At 54.8% G+C, this 25,053-nt stretch overlaps 1 protein-coding gene across 1 annotated transcript; it reads right to left on the minus strand.

The window, feature by feature from the left end:
* Positions 1-470: 470 nt before the first annotated feature.
* LOC113405082 (SWI/SNF-related matrix-associated actin-dependent regulator of chromatin subfamily D member 2-like) lies at positions 471-22,817 on the minus strand (the record flags this gene model as incomplete). Its single annotated transcript, XM_026647249.2, has 6 exons — positions 22,752-22,817; positions 4,951-5,135; positions 2,872-2,914; positions 1,755-1,877; positions 1,199-1,318; positions 471-566 (listed from the first exon to the last, which is right to left on the minus strand). Coding segments are annotated over exons 1-6 (594 nt in total), but the record flags the coding sequence as incomplete, so codon positions are not given.
* Between the last annotated feature and the right edge of the window lie 2,236 nt (positions 22,818-25,053).

The raw sequence follows: 25,053 nt of genomic DNA on the forward strand, positions 1-25,053 counted from the left end.
CCAAGAGGTTAAGGGCGAGGGCTGCTGGGAGTCTTCCAGGTGGGGGTGGGGGAGGAGAGGCAGGCCAGGCCATGCTGTTGCCACTTCAGTCTGGGCCACGGGCCAACACCGCCACAAACAAAACAAAGCCACAAGCTGGAGCCAGAGCAAGCACCAGCCACTCCCTGCAGGGAGGGCCCGGTGCAGCCGCTTAGATGCCAGCCCCAGCATTACTGCCGGCTCCCTGCTCCAGGCACTAGCCCGGGGGGCACCAAGTGCTCAGGGGGGAACTAGCTGCCTGATGGTCTCCCTTGGGCCATTTGGGTCTTGGCCAAAAGGATCCTTCCACCTCCACCACGGAGCGTGCAACAGAGCCAGCCCCAGGCCTCCGAGGAGCCCTGGAGCTCGCAGGCCAGAGACCCGCTGCGGGGCGCTGCTAGGAGACGGCTGCTCCACCCCGAGCCGCGCAGCAGCTGCCAGGCGCGCCTCACCTCCACCAGATGGTTGTCTGGTCCATACAGCTCCTTGTCCAGTTCGATGACGAGGCTCTTGAAAAAGGAGGAGAACTTCCTCTTCTGCTTACTCGGCTGAAAGAGAGGAACCGCTGCAGTGCTCGGCCTGCCCTTCCCCAGGGCCGGGGGGCAGGAGTGCAGCAGGCCATAACCAGAGCCCCAGTCCTCAGACAGACAGGGCGGGGGCTACACAGGCAGCGCCTCAGCTGGCTGCTCGGAGATGGTTGTGGGCACATCAGAGCTGCCATTGGTGCTGTGGGGCCCAGGGAGCACAGAGCTGTGCCAGGCGGGGCACAGGGAAGGGGGGCTGGGAGTTTGCAATGTCAGGCTGTGGAAGGGGTGCGATGGAGAGGCCCTATACAGCTAGAAGTGAAGGGCCACTCTGGGGGAGGGCTTGGGAACCTGTTCGCACATGGGGGGGGCAAGGGGGTGCTGCCGGTGCTGTGGGGCTCTGCACAGAGTACCAGGTGCCGTGTGGACATACACAGCCTCCCTCACAGCCAGGTCAGACAGGCCAAGTCCAGAACCCAGGCAGGGCCAGCGCTGCTCCCTGTCCCGTGGCTATCAAAGGGAAGATCTGGGCTTTGAGAGGCTCCGAACATGGGTGGGGATAGACGGGGGCTGAACAGCTGCAGGGACAGTTCTCAGCTCCCCCGTGCGGCACCAGCCGGCGTGGAGGCTGCCAGGCTGGCAGTCAGTGTCCTTACATCCTCCAGGAGCTTGCCTTCCACGCGCAGCTCCCACGAGGCCACGCGCTCGCTGCCGTCCCCCTCCTCCTTGCCCGGGGTGAAGGTGTTGGAGATGTAAATCCGCAGCTTCCGCTTTTGCTGCAGTGCGGAGAGAAACAGAGGAACACTCCAGATTCAGCGCGCACCCAGCACCCACCCCAGAGCCTCTCCCTACAGAGACCCGCTGCCGGGAGGGGGAGCACCATCTCCCATAGCGATCGGGGAGGGGGCAGGAGAGAAACATGCACACAGGAACCGACAAGGCCAGATCTTGGCTGCAATCTGCCCGTGCTGCCCCCGAGCTGCACAAAGGTCTATGAAACTGCTGCTCGGCTGCACGCTCCTCTTGGTCCCAGCTGAAAGACTGGAGAGCCACCTCCTCCATGCGTATCTCGGGAAGGCCCGGGAGCGAGGTGGGCCCCATTCAGATGGGGCAGCTCCATCCCCTATTTTTGCATGTGGCTCATGGCTATATGTCCTTCCAGCAAGAGTTGGATCACAAGCAGGGGCTGCCCAAGCAGGGGCTGTCACGCACCGTGAGGGGTTTCTTGATGGCCTCCTGGATTTCCATTCTCTTCCGGGCAATGGTCTGATCCAGCTTGCGCTCAAAGGCGAGAAGGTCCATGTAGGCCTGAGACTCTGGGACCAGCTCCCGGATCTACCAAACAGAGAGCCCATCACAGAACCGCCTGCAGGGACGGCTTGCCGGTCTCCGCCCTCACCAGGCCATGCACACCTTACGGCTCGCTCCCCCCATACCCTACAGCAGCAGCTCCCAAGTCACGGTTCTGAGCCCAGAGTCACTAGCACCACGGAGCCCGGCAAGGTGGGAGCCCAGCTCGGCCTTGATGCCATTTGGAAAAGCTGTCCAGTACCCCAGACAACCCCCGGAACACCCTGAAATCCCCACCCCAGCTGAATGGGCCTGACCACCATGACCTCAAGACCCCAGCTCACATCCCCACCCACAATGCCTGGCGTGTCTGGAGCTAGGTATCCCAGCTGTTCAGGCCCTGACTAACACTCTACAGCTGTGCGGCTCGCCCCAGCAGGCGGGCGCGAAGACAAACCTTCCCCACAGTCCATCTCTGAGGATGTCATTTCGTTCCGGAGTAGCGTCACTGCACGCGTGCCCAGCATGGGCCTGCAATGCACCTGCCAAGCACTCCAAGCCGGGCGCTCGCCAACCAGGGCTGGCGGCACGTTCCTGCCCCCATGGGCACTGCCATCCAGCTCGGAGCCTGCCTCTCCACTCTGCAGCCAGCCTAGGGCTCAAGCCCAGCAGGTGATCTCGCGCCGGCGAGGGACGGGCACACCAAACGCCCCAGTGGAATGGCCTTTGTCAACAAGACCAGAGGCTCAGAATGGGAACAACTGCTCAGGAGCTCCAGCAGGGCTCTCGAAACCAAGGCACTGTTACTCTCCCCCAGCCCCACCCTGGGTAGCCCCTAACCCATGGGCATCATCTTCCCCTGCTGCTATAGAGGGCACTTCACCTCCCCTCATCTCCACCCCACTGAGGGTGCCTCAAGACCCCGGGCACATAACAAAGAGACACCATTCCTCCTACAATTCCCATTCCACTGGCATGAGTACACCCCACTCCGGGGCTGGGGCCAGGTACCCTCGCTCAGCAGGGAAGCAGCACTTACCCTCTGTGGTAGGACCTTGTCCGCCATCTTCCTTCTTTTCAGCCTGCAAGCAGCACACAGAACGGCAGCATTAGGTGAGCGCAGGCTGAACTCCTGAGCAGCTTCTAACACCCACGTCAGACCAGAGACCCATGCACTGGGGCTCTGCAGACACACACACACACACCACCCTGCCCCTCAGCACCGCCTCATTTGTACCACAGCTTGTTATTGGTCACAGTGGCCTGCAACTCCAGTAACTCCAGCCTGGAACTCAGAGGGTCACAGCAACTCTCGAATCATGGAGAGTCAGCCACTGAGCCAGCCCTGAATCCCCTGGAGACTCCACTCCTTGCTGAGGGCACGAGAATCAACCAAACAGATCTGGAGTTTCTAGGCCACGCCGTCTCCCCGGCTCAGGAGTGCACAAGACACATCACAGATTGGTCAGTCAAGACAGCTCATAACAGATGGGGGTTGTCACCTGAATACCCCCAAGCTTGGGTCTAGCTACCTCTATGCACCACAGCAGCGCTCTGGCTAACAGCAAGGGGCAGGATGGGGAGAGCGGGGAGTATCCCAGCACCTCCCAACATCCTCCAAGAGCTGGACGTTTCTGCTGAGGCAATCAGCAAAGCAGTTATTGTGGACACTTGAACTGTCCTCGTTAGGTTTCAGAGTTCGGATCGTGCTGCCCTGAGGCACCTCGGACCCTATGATGATGCCCTCTCTGCTGACCGTCAGCTGGTGGCTGAGAGGGGAGGTCAGCACAGGAAGCCGGGAGGTCCAGTGTTTGGAGCTGTAGCTCCGACAAATGTACCTGCCCCTCTGGGAAGGAGGCAGAGCGAGGGAGAGGGCTTCTGGACATTTGCCTCCTGCACTACCTCAGGCTGCTGGGGAGCCCTGGCCCAGTAGATCTGCAGCGAATAAGGGAGCAGAGCCAGTGCAGTGTATGCCATGGGTCAGAGCGCAATGCCATGCTGCCCATCCTTCAGAGGCCGAGCTCATGCCATGGGAAGGGGTCCCTCGCTCCACCTTTCCTCCCCCCAGCCCAGGCCTGGCTCGTGCTGTGGAGATCACAGGAGGCAAACGAAGGACTCTCAGGGGTTTTCCCCCCAGAAACAGGGACACTGCCGGCAATCGGCTGCTTTCACGCCCCTCATTCAGCCAGCTGCATTTCCCCATTTATCTAAATTCCACCTCTGCTCAGGAACCTCACCCAGACGCACAGAGCCAGTGATTCCCCTGAGTGAGTCTCTTCCCCAGATGCAGGCAGCCAGCTCTGTGACAGCATGGAAACCTGCATCGATTCCCAGAGCACGGGAGCTCTGGCCTCATACAGTACAGCTGGGCTCTGCTAAAGGGAGCTGCAAAGCTGGGGTAATGCACCTTCATTCAGGTTTTGAAATAACCCGGGACCCAGGGCGCAGCCTCCATTAGACCCAGGAGAACCTGCCCTGGGGCCCCTGAGAAACAATCAACAAACCCTCATGAAAACAGAAACAGAGCAAAGCGATTAACAGCACTGTAAACAACTCCGGATGTGCTGGCACGGCCGCTCGGCTCGAAAGGAGGAAGAGGCCAAGTGAACGCTGCGTGCCAGAAAGCTGGCTGCCACAGGCCCTGACTTCGGCTACCAGCCTCCAGCCCCACAGCAATCCCCAGAGGGCTTCCCTCTGCTCAGCCAGCAGCGTGGCAGGGGCGTGGGGCAGACACACCATAAAGCCCCTCTCAGGAGAGATCCAGAGCTCCCATTGCGTCTGGGCGCCTGCCAGAGCAGGGTGACAGCAGGAGCCCCACTCACACCAACATTGCTTTTGTGGTGTTTGGTGGGGGGGGGGGGGGGGGACAGTTCTCAGAGCCCTGTGCCGCTCAGGGGGCGATTAGCAAGTGACAGGCACTGGATCCCCACAGCTCCCCTGCAAGGGCACTAGTTGGGGAACTGGAGGCAGAGGTAGATCAGGGACGTGCTCCCAGCCTGGAGCCCTTGGCAGAACTGGGGTTGGTTGGGATGCAGCAGCCCAGGCCAGAGCCAGTGCTCTAACCACCCCGGCCCCATCCCGAGGTCAGGCACGTCGTCACCAGCACGGACACCCTTACCCTCGCCTTTGGCTTGCCAGGGGGGGCTGTGCCTGCGGAGCCAGCAGGCGCTTTCGAAAGGGATCCATGATCGACTGTGGCATTCCTGGTCGCATCGGAGAGGCTGCTCCATAGGGGGGTCCTGACGGGGATCCCACCTGCAATCCGGTCATGGGCATCCGGCTCCCCGGCGGCATCCCAGGACGCTAGCAGGAGAGAAGGAGACACGGTTACCTTGGCAAGCCTCCTGCTGGGCTCTAGCAGGCCACATGGCCCAGGAGTCCGTGCCCCCAGCTGCTTGCGGCACAGAATGGAACATGCAGGCGCTGGGAGAACACCCCACTCCATGCACTCACGGGGGAGGGCAACGGCGCAGAGCAGCGGCACAGCCAAAAAGTGACGGAGGAGGGGCAGTTGCACAAGGTGAGGGCTCCTCGACATTCGGGTTTGACACAGAGATAACTGGTTGCTAACCAACTCCTAAGGCTAGACTGGAGACACTGCAAACACCTGTGTTTTACCCTAGGCTGAGCACAGAGCGCTGGCCCCTGCTGAGCGGCAGTGTGGGGGGAGCACGGAGCACAGTCAATCCCTGAGCTGCAGCATGGGAGGGGGGCGCAGAGCGGAGTCACGCACGGAGAGGCAGTGTGGGGGGGCCCGGCTCGGGGGCCCAGAGAGATGTCACTTGCTGAGATGAGGGAGCACAGCGACATCACCTGCTGAGCTGCAGTGTGGAGGGAGGGGCCATGCTGGCTGAGCTGTGGAGGGGTCACAAAGTGCCATCATGGGTTGAGCTGCAGCTTTTGCTACTCTAGAAAATACAAGCAGGGAAGTGGAACAGAAAATGCAGAAGTGCAAGCCGCAGGGAGCACACACACCCCGCTAACGGACTTGTCAGTACATGGGAAACCCCCTTTGGGGTCTAGGCAGGTTCCACCACAGGCCTGGCCACTTTCACTTCCCTCTGGGAGCAGGAGGGGGACACAGGCTCAGCACAGAACGAGGCTCCCTGCTCTGGGGCAGGCCCTCCCTGCAGTAACTAGGCCACCACTCTGATTCCCTACCACACGGGAGCAAGGGCACCACGGGAGGCGCACCCCGAGACCCATATCGCACTCGGCAGCTACTGGTGGGAGGTTCTGGCTCCAGACTGGCCTGGTGCCTGCCCGAGTGCTGCAGCGCCTTGGCTCAGGGCACACAACGGCCTCTTAAAGCATGGCAATGGCCTTCACATGGCTCTGGTTATGAGTGCCACGTGCCCAGAGGGGGTGTGCATGGCTCAGGGCGGGTGCTCTCTCCTGACAGCCCCAGGACCAGGGAAAATCCAGTTCCCTAACGGCCCATTGGCCCACTTACACGGACCTTTAGGCAGGCGGTATCTGATTGGGTGACAAAGGCTGCACGGGGGCCAGGGGGGTTTGTGGGACATTAAATGAGCCCTGACGACCCCTCAGGAGGTACGAGCTTGATCCTGTGACCTCTGGCCTCATCTCGCGATCCCTCCGGGGATCCAGCAGCGCATTCCTTGGAGGCTGTAGGCCCACAACTTCACGCCTCAACCTCCTCTCCAGGATCCACCTCCACACAGAGCCGGGCCCAGACAGGTACGATCCAGGGCACCCAGAGCAAACCGGAGCATTGCATGCTGGGACCTGCAGCCTCTGCCGCAGCACTGCTGCGCTGCACACAAGGCTGCAATTGACCTCACGTTACCTACATGAAGTGCAGCCCTTGGGTGCTTGACAAACTGCCAGCGTGGCCGCTGGCTGGCCAACGCCGCAGGGCTCCCTGGTTTGTTTGGTCTGCTTTCCGAGATCTCAAGAACGGGCTCCCTAATGCCAAGGAGGTTGTGTGGTTGGGAAAGTCACCAAGCCAGCAGGACAACATTTCATTGCTGCCGGCAGCTCCAGAACATGCCGAGACAACACCCACTGTTCCCCGGCTGCTTTCGCTTGGGCCCTGCATGTGACGGATGGGGTTGGAGAGCACAGAAGAAAAACGGACTGAGCCGTTGTGTGGGGAGCGCTCCCTCCGAGGGAGAAGAGCTCGGGGAACTGACTCAACGTAAGAGCCGCGTAACGGACAAGCAGCAGTGCTGCCCAGGGGCTCAACAGGAGCAGCTGCCGGCCCTGATGCGTAAGGCACCTGGCACACTCGGCCACCAAACACAAAACCTCCTGAACAGGGATTTCTGCTCAGCCTGCCGCAAACACAACGAAACCCTGCAATAAAACAGAGAGGGACCCGTTTGGCTGGGCTGCGGCTCTCTGTTCCAGATGTGCACTCTGGAATGACCGTCGGGGTGCACATCACGGCCAGGTTTTGTACAGCTCTACATGACTACATGAGCTTGTCTGCATATAGCCAGAACTTCAGCTTGACGTCGGGTGATGTAGCGAGCGTTGGAGAGCCCTAGTTACTAAAGCCCTCTCCAGAACAAGCTTCCTACACACACTGCCCAAGGGGGTGAGACACTGATTCTAGGCATAACAGGAGCAGTTCAGTCTCCATGGCTCACACAGTTGTCGACCACTCGGCTGAGTTCACCAATTAGCATAAAGTCTGGGTTTAGACTGGGGGAACGGGAACTGAGTCCCACCCAACTCATCTCCTAGAGAAGCCAAAGAGCCATTAAACAGGCACAGTTTCTACTCCCTGCTCAGCTGGGCTGGATGCAAACTGGTGAGCTACAAGTGAAAGGTTCTGACAGCTGCTAGATATGCTCGGAGGCCTCCAGTTTCTCAACAAGTGCCAACTTCACAGGAGGGCCTATAAAAATATTGTAAAAGTCCACATTTAAACACGTTAAGGTTGCAAAGTCAGGCACCCAAAGTTAGCAAGTGCCAAGATTAAGGCTGCCCAGGCAATCGTAATTCAACCCACATGTAATTACAGACTTGTCACAATGCACAATCACATTTTTTTCCCCCTACATGGGCTGTCAACACACTGGAACCCAGGACCTTCAGATCCACAGTATAGACCTCCTCCACTTGAGCTAAAGGAGCAACTAGTAGCAGAAGTAGGCTGCTGCCCAACGGGCCATTACCGTTTCACAAACAGTTGTATAATCTCCTGGCAAACTGTCATGGTGCCCTCTTGGGGCTGGTCCACAGAAGAGTATCAGAATTCCTAGGTTATATTAATGGCTCTAGAGTAGAGCATGGCACAGGGTTACAGACAGGATAGACAAGCACATAAATGTGGCACATTCATTCCGACAGGCACTGTGGCAAATGGATAAGCCTTAGTTCTATCTTACTAGAGATCTGGGCTCTATTCATAGCGCTTCCTGAAGTCACCTTGGGCAATCTTCCAGTTACCCCCATTGTGAAGTATGGGGAATTCCAGTCGCCTAGATTCTAACATTTAATTTCAACAATTCCACCTATCACTGAAAACACAGAACAGAATGAATTCTAAGAGGCAATGCTTGTGTAGAACTTGCACAAAATTAATTCATTTTGCTTCCGATTTCCTTTGTTGGCACTACCCAGCAAGCTGAACAATATTCCCAAACGGAGAGCAATCACCAACTAGATTGTTAAACGAAATGCTTATCATTTTACCTGGTAAATAAAATGAAGCTGTTCTGGGGACATTTATGGGCCTTGTTTGGTGGTTTCCAGCTCCCCCAGTTGGGCCCACTCCTCGCACATTCCCTCACAGCACTGTTGCCGCTTTCTCGCTCTGCTCCCTCCCCATATTTCTTAATTTCTCTTCCCCCATTTTTCCTCTCCTGCCCTGCTAACTTCCCCTCTTTCCCCCAACTTGCTTAAAGGACAGATGCTGCGGAGGATGGAGAGCAGCCAGCCGCTGATGGCTCTTGTGACTGAGGTGGTGCTGTAGGGGGGGAAAAGGCAAGAGAAGCTGGAGCCAGTGGCCCCATCTTAAAGCGCATCTCTGCTCTGATAAGCAACAACGTCAAGATGGCATCGTCAACAGATCCACACACAACCCCCCACGCGGGCACTGAAATCAGATCTGCTGGCTTTAGAGACACAAATCAGTTTTACTGCTTTTTACTCCGGATTGCCCTACGCAGTCCGCACAGGCAGGAATCTATTCCTTCTTGGACATCACCACCACAAAACGTTTCCCTCGTTCCAGTCAGTTCCACTTGCACAAGCCCAACCGCCCCCGAGCGCTCTCAGTTCCTTCTTGCCGGCCAGCTCTGATGCAGAGGGGTAGGAGGGCGGGCCGTGGAATGGACATGTGCAACACATCTTGAATAACAAGTTACAAAAGGTTAGTAACCGTTTTTTCTTTTCGAGTGATTGCACATGTGCATTCCTCTTTCAGTGACTCACAAGCCGTAATGTGGGAGAAGGGATCGGAGTTCACGTGCACACAGACTGGAGTACAACTCGTCCAAATTTAGCATCGTCTCTGGAATACTGAGGAAGGGCATAAGGGGATGCGAAGGTGTGAACTGAAGACCAGCCGCTGCTCTACGAAGGTCCTGGTTAGGGACTTGCACAAGGAATGCCGTTGTGGCTGCCTGTGATCTTGTGGGACGTGCTATCGGTCTCCCTGGCAGTGAAACGCCTGCCAGGTTATAAACATGAGTGCAGGAAGTTCCAAGATGAAATTCTTTGCAAAGGGAGCGGGAGACCCTTCATTCTGTCTGCTATGGCCACAAGTAGTTGGGCTGACAAACAAAACTGTTTAGTCCTGTCTATGTAGAAAGTCAACGCTCTTCTGACACCGGAGCTGTGCAAACACTGCTCCTCTCTATTGGCCTGTGGTTCTGGGTAAAACGCAGGTAAGTAAACTGACAGGTTAATATGAAAATTAGATACCATTTTAGAGAGACATCTCGGAGGAGGGTGCAAGTACACCTTGTCCTTAAAGATCGTATAAGGCAGTTTGGCCCCCCTCCTGTAGCTACCCAGAAAGCTTTCTGGCTGAGGCTGCAGGGTACCATCCCAAAGACTTCAGAGTGGTCCTAGAGCCCCTCAAGCCATGGAGCTTAGACTCAGTTTGCTGCAAAAACAGCAACGCCACTTCCAAGGGCAGGTGCCATAAAGTCTGTTGGACCTCTTGGGGAAGCCCCGTGGCTTGCAGCCAAGAGCTCCCAGGTGCGGCCACTGCAGAAGCCATGGACCTAGCCGCCGCGTCTGCTGCATCCAGCGCAGCCTACAGAAAACATCTCGCTACAGATTTCCCCTCCTCAACTGAGGAGAACTCCCACCTAGCGTCTCCAGCATCACGTCTCTGAACTTTAACAAGAAGTCCCCCACGTTAAAATCATAGTGGCCCCAAAGCATTTGCTGGCTGGCAATCCTGAGCTGCAGCCCCCCCGCTAAAATAAACTTTTCTACCGAACAGATCTAGTTTGTGTGTGGTTTTTGATCTATGGGTCGCCCCTTGCTGCTCTCTTTCATTAGCTGCTGACACCGCCCAGAGGAGTGGACGAGGTATTCAAACCCCTGGGAAGGCACGTATTTACATTTGGCCCTTCTTGAGGTAGGGGGAAGGGACAAAGGGGTAGGTCAGAGAGCCTTAACAGGGTCCCTAATTGCCTCATTAATAGGTAAAGCCACACAACGGCCCTGCTGGGGCCAAAACGTCAACAAGGCAATGAGGATTCTGGTCCTGGGCTCAGGAACAGGTGGTGCCTGGTGAGCAGGTGTCCCCCACCTCGCCGAGGACACAGAACAGGAAGTCTCATGTACGACCTAGAAACTGGTGGGAAACTCCAGGGGTTCCAAAAACGCCATTGGTCTGGTGGTGGGCCCCAGAGACCTCCTGGCCACCCCCTCAGTGGTACTCCCGCTGAAGGTAGTGCCTCAATGGAGAGTAGTGAGAGCAGCTCTGAGGCTGGGAGACACAGGAGCCAACCTCTGATTCAGACGACGACTCTCCCTCCGCTGACCAAGGAGGGGCTGCTCCCGACGGTGCCAAAGACCAACGCCGAGTTGGAGAACGATGCAGTACAGCCCATATTGCAGGATTCCCCTTGGATGGTATCGACGGACGTGCAATTTGAGGTAACAGAGGCTGACACAGTACCAAGTGGTGCACCGATGTTGCTGGTACCAAGAGCATGGTCTCCTGCACCACTGGAAATACCGGCACCGAAAGGTTCAGCAGATCTCTTGCTGCTGCAGACGCATCCGGCATGGTCAGTACCGAGATGGTCTCGGGACAGCGCGGTGCCGCAGATGTAGCAGGCACACCCTCAGGCTCTGGCCTCGACAGCACCTGCCTTGGTGCCAGAGTCAATGCTTGCCAGCTTTGGCAGTGCCAGAGAAGGGGAGTGCTTAGCTTTAGGCTGCACTCTACTCTTATCCCCACGCCTAGATGACATTGGTGCCAGCAACCTTCCCCTCTCAGCGGCCTGCTTAGAGGTTTTATGCCTCTTTCTAGGCACTGGGGAGGATGAGCAGTGCTGGGACTCCGGCAACTGGGAGGCATCTAACTGATGCCAAGGCACTCGGTGCAGAGTGTGACCTACTGGGCTCTGAGAGAGGTCTTAGCATGAGCAAAAACTTTAGCCTGGCTTGTCTGTCCTTCCTTGTCTGAGGCTTAAAGTCTTTGCAGATCTGGCAATGATCCTGAATATGAGCTTCTCCTAAACACTTCAGGCAGCCTGAGTGTGGGTCACTTACGGGCACCGGCCTAACCCGAGAGACGCAGGGCCTGAAGCCGGTGACGAGGCATCCCTTGGTACAGGGTAATGGAAAAAACCCTAAGTCCGGCCAAAAAAGAAAACTTACACTATTAACTAAGTACTAACACTATAAATCTAGAAAACTCTCTAGAATTAATTTACAACCAACACGCAGAGCACTGGCTAAGGCAAGCCAAGCAATTCCAAGAACCGTCACCGGCGGTAAGAAGGAACTGAGGGAGCTCAGGGGCGGCTGAGCAGACACACAGCAGCTGAGGGCAGTCAAGCCAGAGGAAAAGTTTCCAGCGACTGTGCGCAGGGCTCATGCTCACCAAGAATGGAATGGACGGACATGTGCAATCACTCGAAAGAACCTTCACTGTAGTGAAACAGAAGGGGGATGCCCAGCTTGACTTTCAGGCTTATCAACAGCAAGGAAATTCACACAGGGCAACTATTTCGACGCAGCCCTAAAGCTGACTGGTGTAGTTTAGGCTGGTAATTTTTCTGGCGTAAGCCTAGGACAAGCTTGCACAAGTGAGAGGATGTCTCCAAAGGCCAGGGCCTGGCCTGGCCAAGTCTCTGCCAGCCAGGGTGCAATGGCTCTGTGGTATCCCCAACTCCTAATCTCATCACTTGCTATTCCTCTCACATACACACGCTAAAGCAGTGGTTCTCAACCAGGGGTCCAGGGCCACCTGCGGGTCCGCAAAGCATGACTGGTATTAGACTCACTAGGGCCCAGGGCAGAAAGCCAAAGCCCCATCACACAGGACTGCAGCCCAGGGCCCCGACCCTGCCACGTGGGGCTGAAGCCTAAGCAACTTAGCTTTGCAAGGCCCCCTGTGGGGCCCTGGGCAATTGCCCTGCTTGCTACCCCCTAACAATGGTCCTGGCTTTTAGATACAGAACAAACGTTGTGGCACAGCTGGGCCAGGGAGTTTTTATAGCATGTCGGCGGGGGCCTCAGAAAGAAAAAGGTTGAGAACCCCTGCTCTAAAGTAACCAACCCCTGACTGTCATTCTTGGGATGTGTCTACCTCATTCACTGTGCTATTTTATTCGGTCAGATTTCTGAAGCTTGGGCAGGAAAAGGAGATCTCTTTGGGGAGGGACTTGGAGGAGCCTGGAGTCAGCTCAGAGGGTGTGTCTGAAAGCTTGCCATGAGTGATAACAGCCTGTATGAAGATTTCTTGAAGCTGACCTGGCATGGGGAAGCCTGCAGAGACCACGCGGCTCCAGTGGGGAGAAGGGAGGCCTCATGTTTGTAAATGAAGTGTCAGCACCATGACAAAGGGATCTTTGATGCTTGACTTTGGCATCACCTCCACTAGTGCTTGAGCAGTCTTCACCCACAGCTCAGATTCAGCCCTCTGTCCAGGCAGCACGTCACAGACCTGGGTTCAATCCCTTGCGTGAGAGGAACTGGAAAGGCAGAATCACACAAGTAGATTCCCCATCTCCTGGTTTATCCTTGCGGCCTTGTTAAACAGCTGCTTAGAGAATCCTCTCAAGGACAGAGCAAAGCCCCTACTGGTTTGAGTTCTACCAGCAGTATCCATGGTACTGTCTTGTGTGTTACAGCCAGCATCATCAAAGCGAGTCCTAGCTCTTAGCACATAATGCCCATCCTGACTGGGGTCTGCAAGGGTCTCTAGTCTCCACAGTCCTCGATCAGTGACCCTGCCACCTAGAACTCCTCACATTACTCCAGCTGATGGGCTAAGCTAAGGGCAAAGCTCGGACGTTACACTCCAAGTAAGATGTTGGACAATATCCAGAATTCCCAACAGAGAACGAGTGGAGCCATTTGGAAGTGGGATAGAAAATGTTTGCTTCTATTCCCTCCAGAAGCTGAAAGCATGGATGGAGCAGTCTACAGTGGAGTGGTTCATTCCAGACCAATGCATAGGCCTCTTGCACTTTGGGAGCCCTGCTTGGCGTCAGCTTCCCTCAGAAGTAACATGAGTTTGGCATGCTTCCTGATGAACATTTGCCTGCATGACAGAAACCTACATGCCTGCCAAGGGCTCCTCTTGAGAAGGGGGCAGGCCAGGAACTGGAGACGCTGCAAGTAGGGAACCGAAGGGGAGAACTAACTTCAGTGCTTGGTCAGCAGAGAGAAGCCAAGCTAGGCAGTCTGAGGCCCTGTCTACACTACACCGTTTTGTCGACAAAACAGTGGAGGTGTACACACTGCAATGCTCCTCCCACCGATGTAACTCCCCTGCTGTGTGGGCATCATAAAACCACCTCAGCGAGAGGCTCAGGGCTTGTGTCGGTGTTGTTGGGGTTCCTTACATCAGCTGTTGGCTGTCATTCTTGTCAATTTCATGGCTCTGCTGTGAAAGCTGGGCAGAATCTCACTCCTCCTCAGCTGGGAACAGGGAGGTGGGGGCAGGCAGCCTGCCTGCTGGGAGCCCAGGAGCCTGTGGGGCAGCCGGGCTCCTGGCAGGGAGCTGAGAGACCAGGCTCTCTGCTCTCCATGGTGCCCTTCTTAGGTCAGTGGACGTGCTCCTGGTGAGGACTTGCACCACCGACCCAAGGAGGGTAGTGTGGACATGCACCACCGCAGTAATTCATGCGATGGCTGTAAGTCAACCTAACACAGGTTGACTCATCTTTGTGGTGTTGATATAGCCTGAGTCACACATTGTTTAAAGGAAGAAAGTGATTCAGAAAGTAATGGGAAGAGACAGTCTCTAATTCTCTGTTCCTCTTTGTCCCAATGTAATGGCTCTTCTCTACAACTTAACACCAAGGAGCAACACCCTCTCAGTGCCCAGGACTAAGGAAAGGATAATCCAGAAGACCTCATCTGTCTAATGAAAATGAGGAGTGGTGCCACTAGGATGCAGTATCAAGTTCCCCGCAAAGAACAGAGAGCACTTCCAAGGCAGGCAGTGGGCAGGGGATATGGTTGAAAGTTGTAGGAAATCAACGGTGACTGAAACAGACAGTTTGCTGCGACAGGGGCAGGTCCATGGTACGCCTGGTGCAGACCACAATATGGTCCTTGCTCTGGTTTGCATTTCAGGATCCTACAGGCCGTAAACGATAGTTGTCACCTATCCGTCAGTTCCCAAAACTGAATCCAGTGTAGCCTTTAAGAACAAAGAGCAAATGGGGCTTTCCTGACATGGCAGAAGCGTGTGATCCAACTTCGTGTACACTGACGTTTATGGAGAGAGCCACATGTATTCTTGCTTGGGGCTTTGGAAGCAAGGCCTGGATGGATGCCCAGTGAAGGCAATTTCTGCATGTTCCTCCAGAATCCCCATAAGCCAAACAGCAATGTTTACTGTTCTGACATGCAAAACAAACCCTGTTCAAACAGGATTTCAGCTCAGCTTTCAGAATGATGCGAGAGATCTCTTGGATTTTGAAGCTACATTATCCATGCTGCAGAAGGGCCCAACGCCCGCGTGGCATTCTGAGTCTATGGCTGTTTCACTTCCCCTCGACTCAGTTTGCCAGTCTGTAGAACAGGGATAATACCTGCCCCCAGGGACATCAGGAAGCTCAGTTTGTCCAAGGGCATTGAAATCTTCAAACAGAAGGTATCAGAGGAAGGCAACATTAAGATGTTGCCTGGTCTCCTGGAAATCCCAGTACAGACTTCTCCCCTAGCAGGACTACAGCTGTGTAAGGCAATGGGTCTCCTGAAGACAGGAGGGTAGTGAATAAAAGGGACTGGGAACAAAGCAATGGCCAGAACCACGGAGCAGAATTTAGTCACGTGCTGGCGATGCTGCAAGCACCAGCCGAGAGATTTGGGTCCCGACAGATTTGCTTGCGAAGCCACAGATGTTACAGGTCAGAGGATTCTGCCTTCAACTCAATCCGGGCATGAAGCAACGCTTGTGCCAGAACCCACAATGGCCGCTTTACTGTTCGCTGCTACCGCAAGGTCCCAGGGTGAGAATGGGGGAGACCGAGGGAAGGGAGAGAAACAAGTCAGTTTATGCTGCACATCAGGGTCCATTTAATACAAGTAAAAAAAATCCATTTCTGACATTCTGTCTCCCCAGCGCACTGTACAAACGGTGCACAAGTTATAACCTGAGACTTCTGCACCTGCCACTGAAACATAGCAGGCTAAACCCATGCCATCCTGCATGCAAAACATCACAGAAGATGACAGACTCACACACTTTATGGTCTCAGACAGGCAGAGGGAAGAGACAAACTGAGATGGCCCAGTAAAAAGTAAATGCAAGAGTGAAAACATCACAAGCAAATCCGAGAAAGGAAGGAGACAGCAAAGGGAAGAATTTAATCTATCAGAGGGGGGAGCCGCGTTAGTCTGTCTCCACAAAAACAACAAGGAGTCCGGTGGCACCTTAAAGACCATCAGATTTATTTGGGCATAAGCTTTCGTGGGTAAAAAACCCACTTCAGATTTTTGTGGAATTTAATCTGTAGCCCAAGCATTAAGGCAAAATGAAATAAGGAGAAAGGAGTACGATTCTCACCCAAAAGGGAGTGCTGAAAAGACTAGCTTTCTACACCACAGGCCACAGTTAGCAGCAGCATGAGAAGCAGCACTACATTCCCACAGGAAGCTCAGAAGGGAAACAGATCACTGAACTGGCCCCCCGGTAAGGACTGCCCTCTCCAGACCCCGGCTAAGGAAAGGAAGACTACAGAAAAGAGAGGAGTTGAGGGAATATCTGCAGAAAGGGTGGGGTGGGGGCACTTCTCAAGAGAGGCAGCAGAGAAAGAACTGATGATGGGTGGAGTGGAAGCCTCAGACAGCAGGTTTCACAGAGATTTTACATCTAGATTAACTCCAATCTCACCACCTCAGGTGCTTTCCTCTTGGAGGCAAAGGGCTGGGTATGACTCACTGTTGCCTCTCCCGCCTCAAAAGAGAAAGCAGATGATTTAAGCGACCATACAAAGTTTAACTCAGATGTATAATCTCTCGGATGAAACCTGCCCTCTCAAACCACCGCCGTTCGGGAAAGGAAGGGTTACACCCCAGCATAACAGCACATCCATGTAGCTGTTTTTAAAGGACAGATAGTCCCTTGCTCAGCTAGAACCCTAGTCCAGGTCATTCGCTCTCATCTTGACTCCTAGCAACCCTGATCCCTTCTCAGAGTCATTCAAAATGCTGCTGTTGCTGAAATCTTCTTGGCCTGGCACTTTGTCCATGACACCCTACTTCGAGTCCCTCCACTGGAGCTAACTTCTACACCACAGACAAGTGGCCTGGTGCAGATTCCCATTAAAAACTCCTGTGAAATATATCTATAGCTGGCTTAGATAACCATGTATTCCTATGACCGATACTCCCTTCACTGTGCGTTACACCCATTAAATCGTATCCCAGTGAGACTGCAAGCTCTCTGGGGCAGGGACTGCCTCACTGTGTGTACAGCACTATGGGGCCGCTGCGTGCTACTGCAATACAAACAAACAACTCTTATTTCAAACAGCCTCTAAACACCTTGGAAAGAAGATCTTTCTCATTCAGCAAATACTGATCAAACCATTTCTAATGGAACATGTAGCTTTCTGTTCTATTATTTCTATTCTGGCATAACATCAGTACCCGAGATAGTTAATTTATAGGGCAGAGCCACTAGGGACAGCAAAGAGCACAACAGTTTTGTAGCGGTCCTACAGAAAAGAACTGAAGGCGCTGTATCATAAAGCCGGCTCTTTCTTCACCAGAATGTAACCAGTTTAACATGGCCGGATAGCTTAGGCCCAACATTAGATCTGTGCCCTTGCACATGAAGGATGCCCTAATTTTGACTGAATTAAACCATCACCTAATTTGCATTAAAGAGTACAAATGGCACTTGGGTCCCTGTGTGATCAAGATGGAGCATTTCAGCCTGGGACTCAGCCTCTAATGGCTGCACTTCCACTTTCGAGGTGAAAAGCACAGCAGAAATACTGCAATTAAATTCCTCACTGGTTCCTCAGACCACACCACTCCCTTATTCAAATCCCTTCGAGAGCTTCCCTTGCCAGCTGCAACAAGCTCCGGCCTCACCTCCTCACTATCAAGACTCTGCCCGTCTCCAGACTTGTCTTTTTTCTGCTCACCAGTTGTCTTCACTCTAGCCAAGCGTCCCCCTTTGTAGCCAGTTTTCTGTCCGACTCCTTCTATGCTTAGGATGCAGTTCTCCTCATGATCGAACAGTCCCCAGCACCACTGCTCAAACCCTTCCCTCAAAACCCCTTCTGCTAAGCCCTTCAGCAGTGACCTCTGCCAGGGCCCTGCACTGCCTCCAACTCCTCTGGACACCCATGTGTCAGAATTAGCTGGCAAGCTCGTGGGAGGCACTGACCGGGTCTCCTCATTCTGTACTGTGCCAAGCACCTTGGCAAAGCTTGAATAATCGTCCATTTTCTGATCCTCTTACTCAACCCCCCTTTGTTGTCTAAACTCGACTGCTGGGCGCCATGCAAAGGACAAGGGTCTGGCTATTCTGGGAACACCAGTAACTAACCACTAAGTTAGAAGACTTGGTGCCACTAATTCATGGGGGGATTAACAGAGACAAAACCCCCTGACGCCGAGACGAGCCACCTGCTTAAACTCCCTGCTCGAGCTGTTAATGAAACAGCCAAGTGATACACAAGGATGTAGAAGGATTAACGTATCATGTTAATAATCCACCAATTAAAGAGCCCCTGAGTACTCCCCGGCACAGACCCAAGTCACTGATGGTTACTGTGTCCCTCAGACCCTGAACTGTGGAGTAAGTCCCCAACTAAACCAAGGCACACCAGGTCTGAATCTAATGTGGCCATGGGGCCTACGCCAGCATTCTCCAGATGCACAGAACAGACGGCAGCACCCCCCTCTGATCTAGTGCTGTGAGGCTCCAGTGAGGAACAGCCATGAAAGTGAAGGGCTGATACTACTCTCTACAGCCAGCCAGTGTGGAGACAAGTATGTAGTCACTATTAATGCATCCCAATCGTGACCCACAGCACCCCTTGTTACCCCAGCTCTAAATCTCAACAAACCCTTGTCAGCATACCTCTGTCCTGCCCTATGGCACCTTCCACAAATTTCAGATGTGGGTCTTTATTGACTAGTTTAATGACACCATCTTAGCATCTCCACATACACCTGTACCTCAATATAATGCTGTCCTCGGGAGCCAAAAAATCTTACCGCGTTATAGGTGAAACCGCATTATATCGAACTTGCTTTGATCCACTGGAGTGTGCAGCCCCCCCCCGGAGCACGGCTTTACCGCGTTATATCCGAATTCGTGTTATAGCGGGGTAGAGGTGTACTCTACACCAGACAGACAGAACACAGAAGTTGTACAGTATGCAAAGATGCTAGGATTGGCGCATTGCGGGTGATACCGTTGAAAGGAAAGCCCATGTGACAGCATATTGGCGTGGTCAAGAGTTGGGACCCTAGTGGGTTAATGCTCAGAGTTTTGTATATTACCTTGATTTGAGATTTCCTCGCTTTTTGGTGTTCGAGGGAATAACTTGAACAGCCTTAACTCTGTGTTAATGATGTTTTCAATGTGGAAATTTCCTAGGTTGGGGGATGTGTTGTTTTTTAATTCGTGGATATAAATGGGGGTGGGCTGGTGACCTGGAGGTGGAGACTAGCAGAGGGGTGGAAGATGGGCTAGTTGGAGACTGTAGAGCAATCAGGTCTCCTAAACTCTGGCAGAGAGCTTTACCCAACCCTTCAGCCTGCTCAGAGCGAATTGCACCAGCATGACCAGCTTTGCACGCTGAGGGCAGAGAGTTTGAGTGACAGTTATAATATTACACTCCTCACAAAGAACGCTTTAGACAACAGACAGAATTGTTTCACTGACTCCCAAACTTCCCTAGCTCGGCTCGCTGGCCAGCTCCACTCCAGAGACCAGTGTCCATCCCCTGCTTCAGATTTAAAAAATTTATTAAGATGATGTTTAAAAAAAAAATAGTGAACAGAGTTTGAGATAAGAGTTTCTGGTAAGCAGGAACCTTCTCCCTCCCCCTCCATTATTTTCCACTATCTGTCCAACTTTCTTCAGGTAAACTATATGCAGGAAATCTAAAATTTGGGCATAGCTGTTATATCTGCAAAACATGCGCATAAATATCGACTTACATGAGAGCTCTGCTAAAGGGGAAACGGAAAACAGGGGAACTGGAGAAGCTTCAGTAGAAAACACCATCGTCGCCTGAGGTTCACACTTAGCTGTCTGCAGAACGGTTTGGCTTTCACACAAACAGAATGACCGTCCCACAAACCCCAGGTGAATCTCAGGGCTGCCCCTGACATGGATTCATGTGCAGCAGTTCCTGCTGGCTGTTTACAACATCCTATGCTGCTGACACAGAGAGCGTTTGCACAGCAACACCACAAGTGAGTCAGCGTTCATCCGCTAACACCGTTTTTCATGGACTTTAAGTGGCTAAAAGCCATGGAGAACCAGGGAAAAGAAGGCGTAAACAGAGGCTGCATAGGGGACAATCTGCAGCAGCATCTGGACAAAGTTTCTTTAACATACTGATCACATGCTAGATTTCAATGGAATAAAATTCTCAGTTGACAATACGGAGCCTGTAATATCACCCTGCACTGTGACAGTTGCCATCCTAAGGAGGAGATGTTAATCCAAGAACCAAGTCTGGTATGTGTTAGAGATCCCATAGCACTTTCTGGAAACTGTATGGGGAAGAAGAGTCTTGTACTAAGACACAGGGAAGGGAATCAGGATTCTGTTCCCAGTTCTCCCACTGGCTTGCCATCCAACCTTAGCCAAGCAATTCAGGCCAACATTTTCTAAAGCAGGTTCTAACATCCAAAGCTGCGCGCAGAGGGGCTGCTTGCTGGCCTACTGCACGTCCATGATCCAGTTCACCACCTCAGAAGAGGTGAAGCAGCAAGTGGGCTGCCAAGTAGCCAAATCAAGCCCACAAATGTTACCTCCTCTCAGCACCTGGGAAAGCGAAAAGGGCTGTTTGATGCAATTGGTTTTTTGTTGTTGTTGGTTGGGGTTTGGGGGGGGGGGGGAAGAGAGAGAAGAAGAGAGATGTTGGCTGAATTCTAGCACATTCCTATTGAGTACTACAGCTACCCATAGATATTATGCACACATTCCCCTACAAGACCCAAGAACAGCAACTCCATTCTCCACCCCACCCCTCTGTCAAGCAGCTTTATCACCTCCACAGAACAGCCTCAGAGCATATGTCTACACTGCAGCTGGAAGTGTGCCTCCCAGCCCGGGTACATAGATAGTGTGGATGCTGCACCATAGGCTAGCCACCCGAGTACAAGCTTGTCCAACTCCCTGGGTCTGCACTGGAGTGGCTAGCCCATACCGTCACCTGGGCCTCGGCTATTGTCAGCAGCGTGTGTCTGTCTACCCAGGCTGGAAGGCCATGCTCCCAGCTGCAGTGCACATACCCTAAAAGAGTCCAGTTACCAGACTCTTGTACAGAGAACCCGGTCGGGGCACCAAAACAGCAAAGAACCGAATTGATTGGGGTCTGTCTCCTGTCCTGTTATTTTCTAATGATTCTCATGCACAAACCCCTTCCCCCAAACATACACAATGCTGTTTTAGGCACCATAAAAGCCACCAAGCTTCTGGTCAATATAATCTGGTTACCTTTCAAGTAGAAACGACCATCTCCATTTCATCCTCTCCAAAACAAAACAACCCCCCAAGTGACAGCTCCTACCAGGAGACACCCCACCCCGAGCCATCTGAAAAGGATCTCAGCCGAATTCAGAAACAGGAAGCGAAGCATGAGCTCATTCCCATGAGTCCCTGGAGGGGGGAGCCATATACCTCTCCCAAGTTCCCCCACTGCTTTAGAGAACAGGGTGTCCATAAGTAGGCCTCCTACAGCCATTTCTTTTTAAACTAGTAAATGGAATGATCACATCCAGCCCCATGGTAAATCCACCCATAGGGCAAGACCTCCAAGTCTCAGGACCCAATTAGCAAAGTTACAGATTCTTCTTCAGTTGACATCTTAGGCCCCTTTCCCTGCTTCTTCCAAATTACGTTGTGGAATAAGAGCCAGAGCGGAGGAGCTGGAATTAACGTAGTGTAACCATTGCCCACTTGATCCCGGGTTACTGCTGCACACTCTGTTTTAATTAGACCCTGGCTGCTGCTGGATGCACAGGCAGAAACTGAGTCCATGAGCAGGTTTTTCCATCTGTGCCTGGCATGACAAGCGTGACACATTTTTTTGAATGCAGACTTTGCTGCCGTGACCCGGTGTAACCTAGCGCAACGTGCTCTGTGTGGGGCCACGTTCTGAGAGTACCTGGAAACCGAGGCAGGTGGCCACTTTGTAAAGCGGAGTGTACCTGGTGCCACCGTGGTGTAAGGACTGCTGCACTGAACAGTGTGAGACCTAGTTACCTGAGAGGCTGCCCTGCCACTGGGCCACTGCCGCAGCCCGGGTCAGCAGAGGCACTCCAGCTGGTGGAGAGCCCAACCCCATCAGGGCACTGGACTGGAAATCATTTCCTCCCTTGGGCCGGAGCTTGGCTCCCCGGGGGAGGGCTGCGGGGTGCGCAGGGACAGGGGCAAATTGGAAGGATGGTGTTTAGCCAGGTGTGGCGCTAGGAAACTCACCCATGGCAGGGGAGCAAAGGGGGCTTCCTGGGGCTGCCACCACCCTCCTCCTCCTCCTGTCCAGCACCACATGGCACCTTCCCCCGGTCCCTCCCCAGTACTCTCCCCACACCCCCCAGTGCCCCCCCCACACACAGTCGCCCCTCTCCCCCACGGCCGCCCCCTGCCCAGTGCCCTCCTCCCCACACACAGTCCCGGGCTACACGCAGCTCCTCCCTCCACACACCCGGGCCCCCACAGTGCCCTCCACCAGCCCCCCACCTCCAGCCCCTGACTCCCGCCAGTGCCCTCCCTCAGCCCCCACAGTGGCCTCCCCACACCCCAGCCCCCCAAACCACACACCCCAGTTCCCCCCAGCCCCCTCCCCCCACGTCCCCCAGTGCCCCCCCACGCACCCAGCCCCCCCCCACATTGCCCTCCCCAAACCCCAGCCCCCACGTCCCCCAGCCCCCCCACATTGCCCTCCCCAAACCCCAGCACCCCCAAACCACACACCCCAGTTCCCCCCAGCCCCCTCCCTCCACGTCCCCCAGTGCCCCCCCACGCACCCAGCCCCCCCCAAACCCCAGCCCCCCAAACCACACCCCGCAGCGCCCCCCTCCGCCCGGAGCCCTCACCTGGTACTGGACGACGGCGGGCCCCATGGGCCGGTATCCGGCGGCCCCCGCTGCGGCCGGGCTGGCGCCCCGCATGAGGCCGGGCCCCGGGGCGGAAGGGGGCGGCGCAGCCCCGGGGGCGGGGGTCAGGGGGCTGAGCGGGAACGCGCCGCGGACGGACATCGGCTCCCGCGGCCCCGCGGCCCGGCTGTTTACTAGGAAGCGGCGGCGGCTCCCAGGGCGAGTCCCCGCGCGGCACCCAGCAGTGCCCGCCCCCTCCCAGAGCCCCGCCCCCGGGCCCCGGGCCCCGCCCCCAGCCCTAGCCCCGCCTCCCGGGCGCTGAGCCCCGCCCCCACACCGAACCCTGCCTCCTCCCGGGCCCTGAGCCCCTCCCCCAGCCCTAGCCCCGCCTCCCGGGCGCTGAGCCCCGCCCCCACACCGAACCCTGCCTCCTCCCGGGCCCTGAGCCCCTCCCCCAGCCCTAGCCCCGCCTCCCGGGCGCTGAGCCCCGCCCCCACACCGAACCCTGCCTCCTCCCGGGCCCTGGGCCCCGCCCCCAGCCCGAGCCCCGCCTCCCGGGCCCTGAGCCCCGCCCCCACACCGAACCCTGCCTCCTCCCGGGCCCTGGGCCCCGCCCCCAGCCCGAGCCCCGCCTCCCGGGCCCTGAGCCCCGCCCCCAGCCCGAGCCCCGCCTCCCTGCCGCTGAGCCCCGCCCCCACACCGAACCCTGCCTCCTCCTGAGCCCTGAGCCCCGCCTCCTTCCCTGGGCCCCGCCCACAGCCCGAGCTCCGCCTCCTGTTCTCTCTGGGTACCGCCTCTGAGCTTCAAGCCCCGCCCCCGGCCCTTGAGCCCTAGGAGAGGGAGTCGCCTGCTGCCCGCGGGTGTGCGCTGGGCGCTGTAGCAGCCGCTGGGAGGGCAGGGGCCGCCCTGGGCTCGGTGCAGGACCTGGCCGGGAGCAGGCGGGCGGGGCTCAGACTGTGGCACCGAGGGCCAGTCTTCGCTAGGATGATTGGCTGCTTTACCTGTAATTAAAGCAACGTGTGTGTGTGTGTCTGTACCTACGCACACCCCGACACCCATGTGTGTACGCCTGTACCCCACCCACCTCAATATGCACTCGTCTATGTCTGTACCCCCACACCCTCCATCACCCACGTCTGTGCGCCTGTACCTATGTACATCCGACAGGCGTGCATGTGCGCCTGTACCTACGCGCACACCCTGACATCTGCAGGTCTATGCCTGTACCTACACACACCCAAAAAGCACACGTGTGCACCTGTACTTACACACACTCTGATATCTGTGCATGTACACTCATACCTACGCACACCTCAACATGTAGGCATGTGTGCCTGTACCTACACACCCTGACATGCACGCATGTACGCCTATAACCCCATACCCGCCAACACCCATACATGTATGCCTGTACCTACACATACCCCAAAAACCCCATGTGTGCACCTATACCTACGCACACCCAACACCTGTGCATCTGCACCTGCACCCATATACACACCATGACATGCACATATGTACATCTGTACCTCCATACAAAGTAAGGCTTCTGATACTGTCTCACATGACTTTCTCATCAACAAATTAGGGAAATACAACCTTGATGGAGCTACTATCAGGTGGGTGCATAACTGGTGGGGAAATCGTTCCAGGAGCGTAGTTATCAATGGTTCATAGTCATACTGGAAGGGCATAACGAGTGGGGTCCCACAGGGATTGCTTCTGGGTCCGGTTCTGTTCAATATCTTCATCAATGATTTTAGATAATGGCATAGAGAGTACACTTATAAAGTTTCCAGATGATACCAAGCTGGGAGGGGTTGCAAGTGCTTTGGAGGACAGGATTATAATTCAAAATGATCTGGACAAACTGGAGAAATAGTCTGAAGTAAATAGGATGAAATTCACTAAGGACAAATGCAAAGTACTCCACTTAGGAAGGAACAATCAGTTGCACACACACAAAATGGGAAATGACTGCCTAGGAAGGAGTACTGCGGAAAGGGATCTGGGGGATCATAGTGGACCACAAGCTAAATATGAGTCAATAGTGTAACGCTGTTTCAAAAAAAGTGAACATCATTCTGGGATGTACCAGCAGGAGAGTTGTAAGACACAAGAAGTAATTCTTCCGCTCTACTCTGCACTGATTAGGCCTCAACTGGAGTATTGTGTCCAGTTCTGGGCGCCACATTTCAGGAAAGATGTGGACAAATTAGAGAAAGTCCAAAGAAGAGCAACAAAAATGATTAAAGGTCTAGAAAACATGAGCTATGAGGGAAGACTGGAAAAACTGGGTTTG

This window comes from Terrapene carolina, unplaced genomic scaffold (assembly GCF_002925995.2).
Source record: "Terrapene carolina triunguis isolate 2854851 unplaced genomic scaffold, T_m_triunguis-2.0 Scaffold51615, whole genome shotgun sequence".
Lineage (NCBI taxonomy): Eukaryota > Metazoa > Chordata > Testudines > Emydidae > Terrapene > Terrapene triunguis.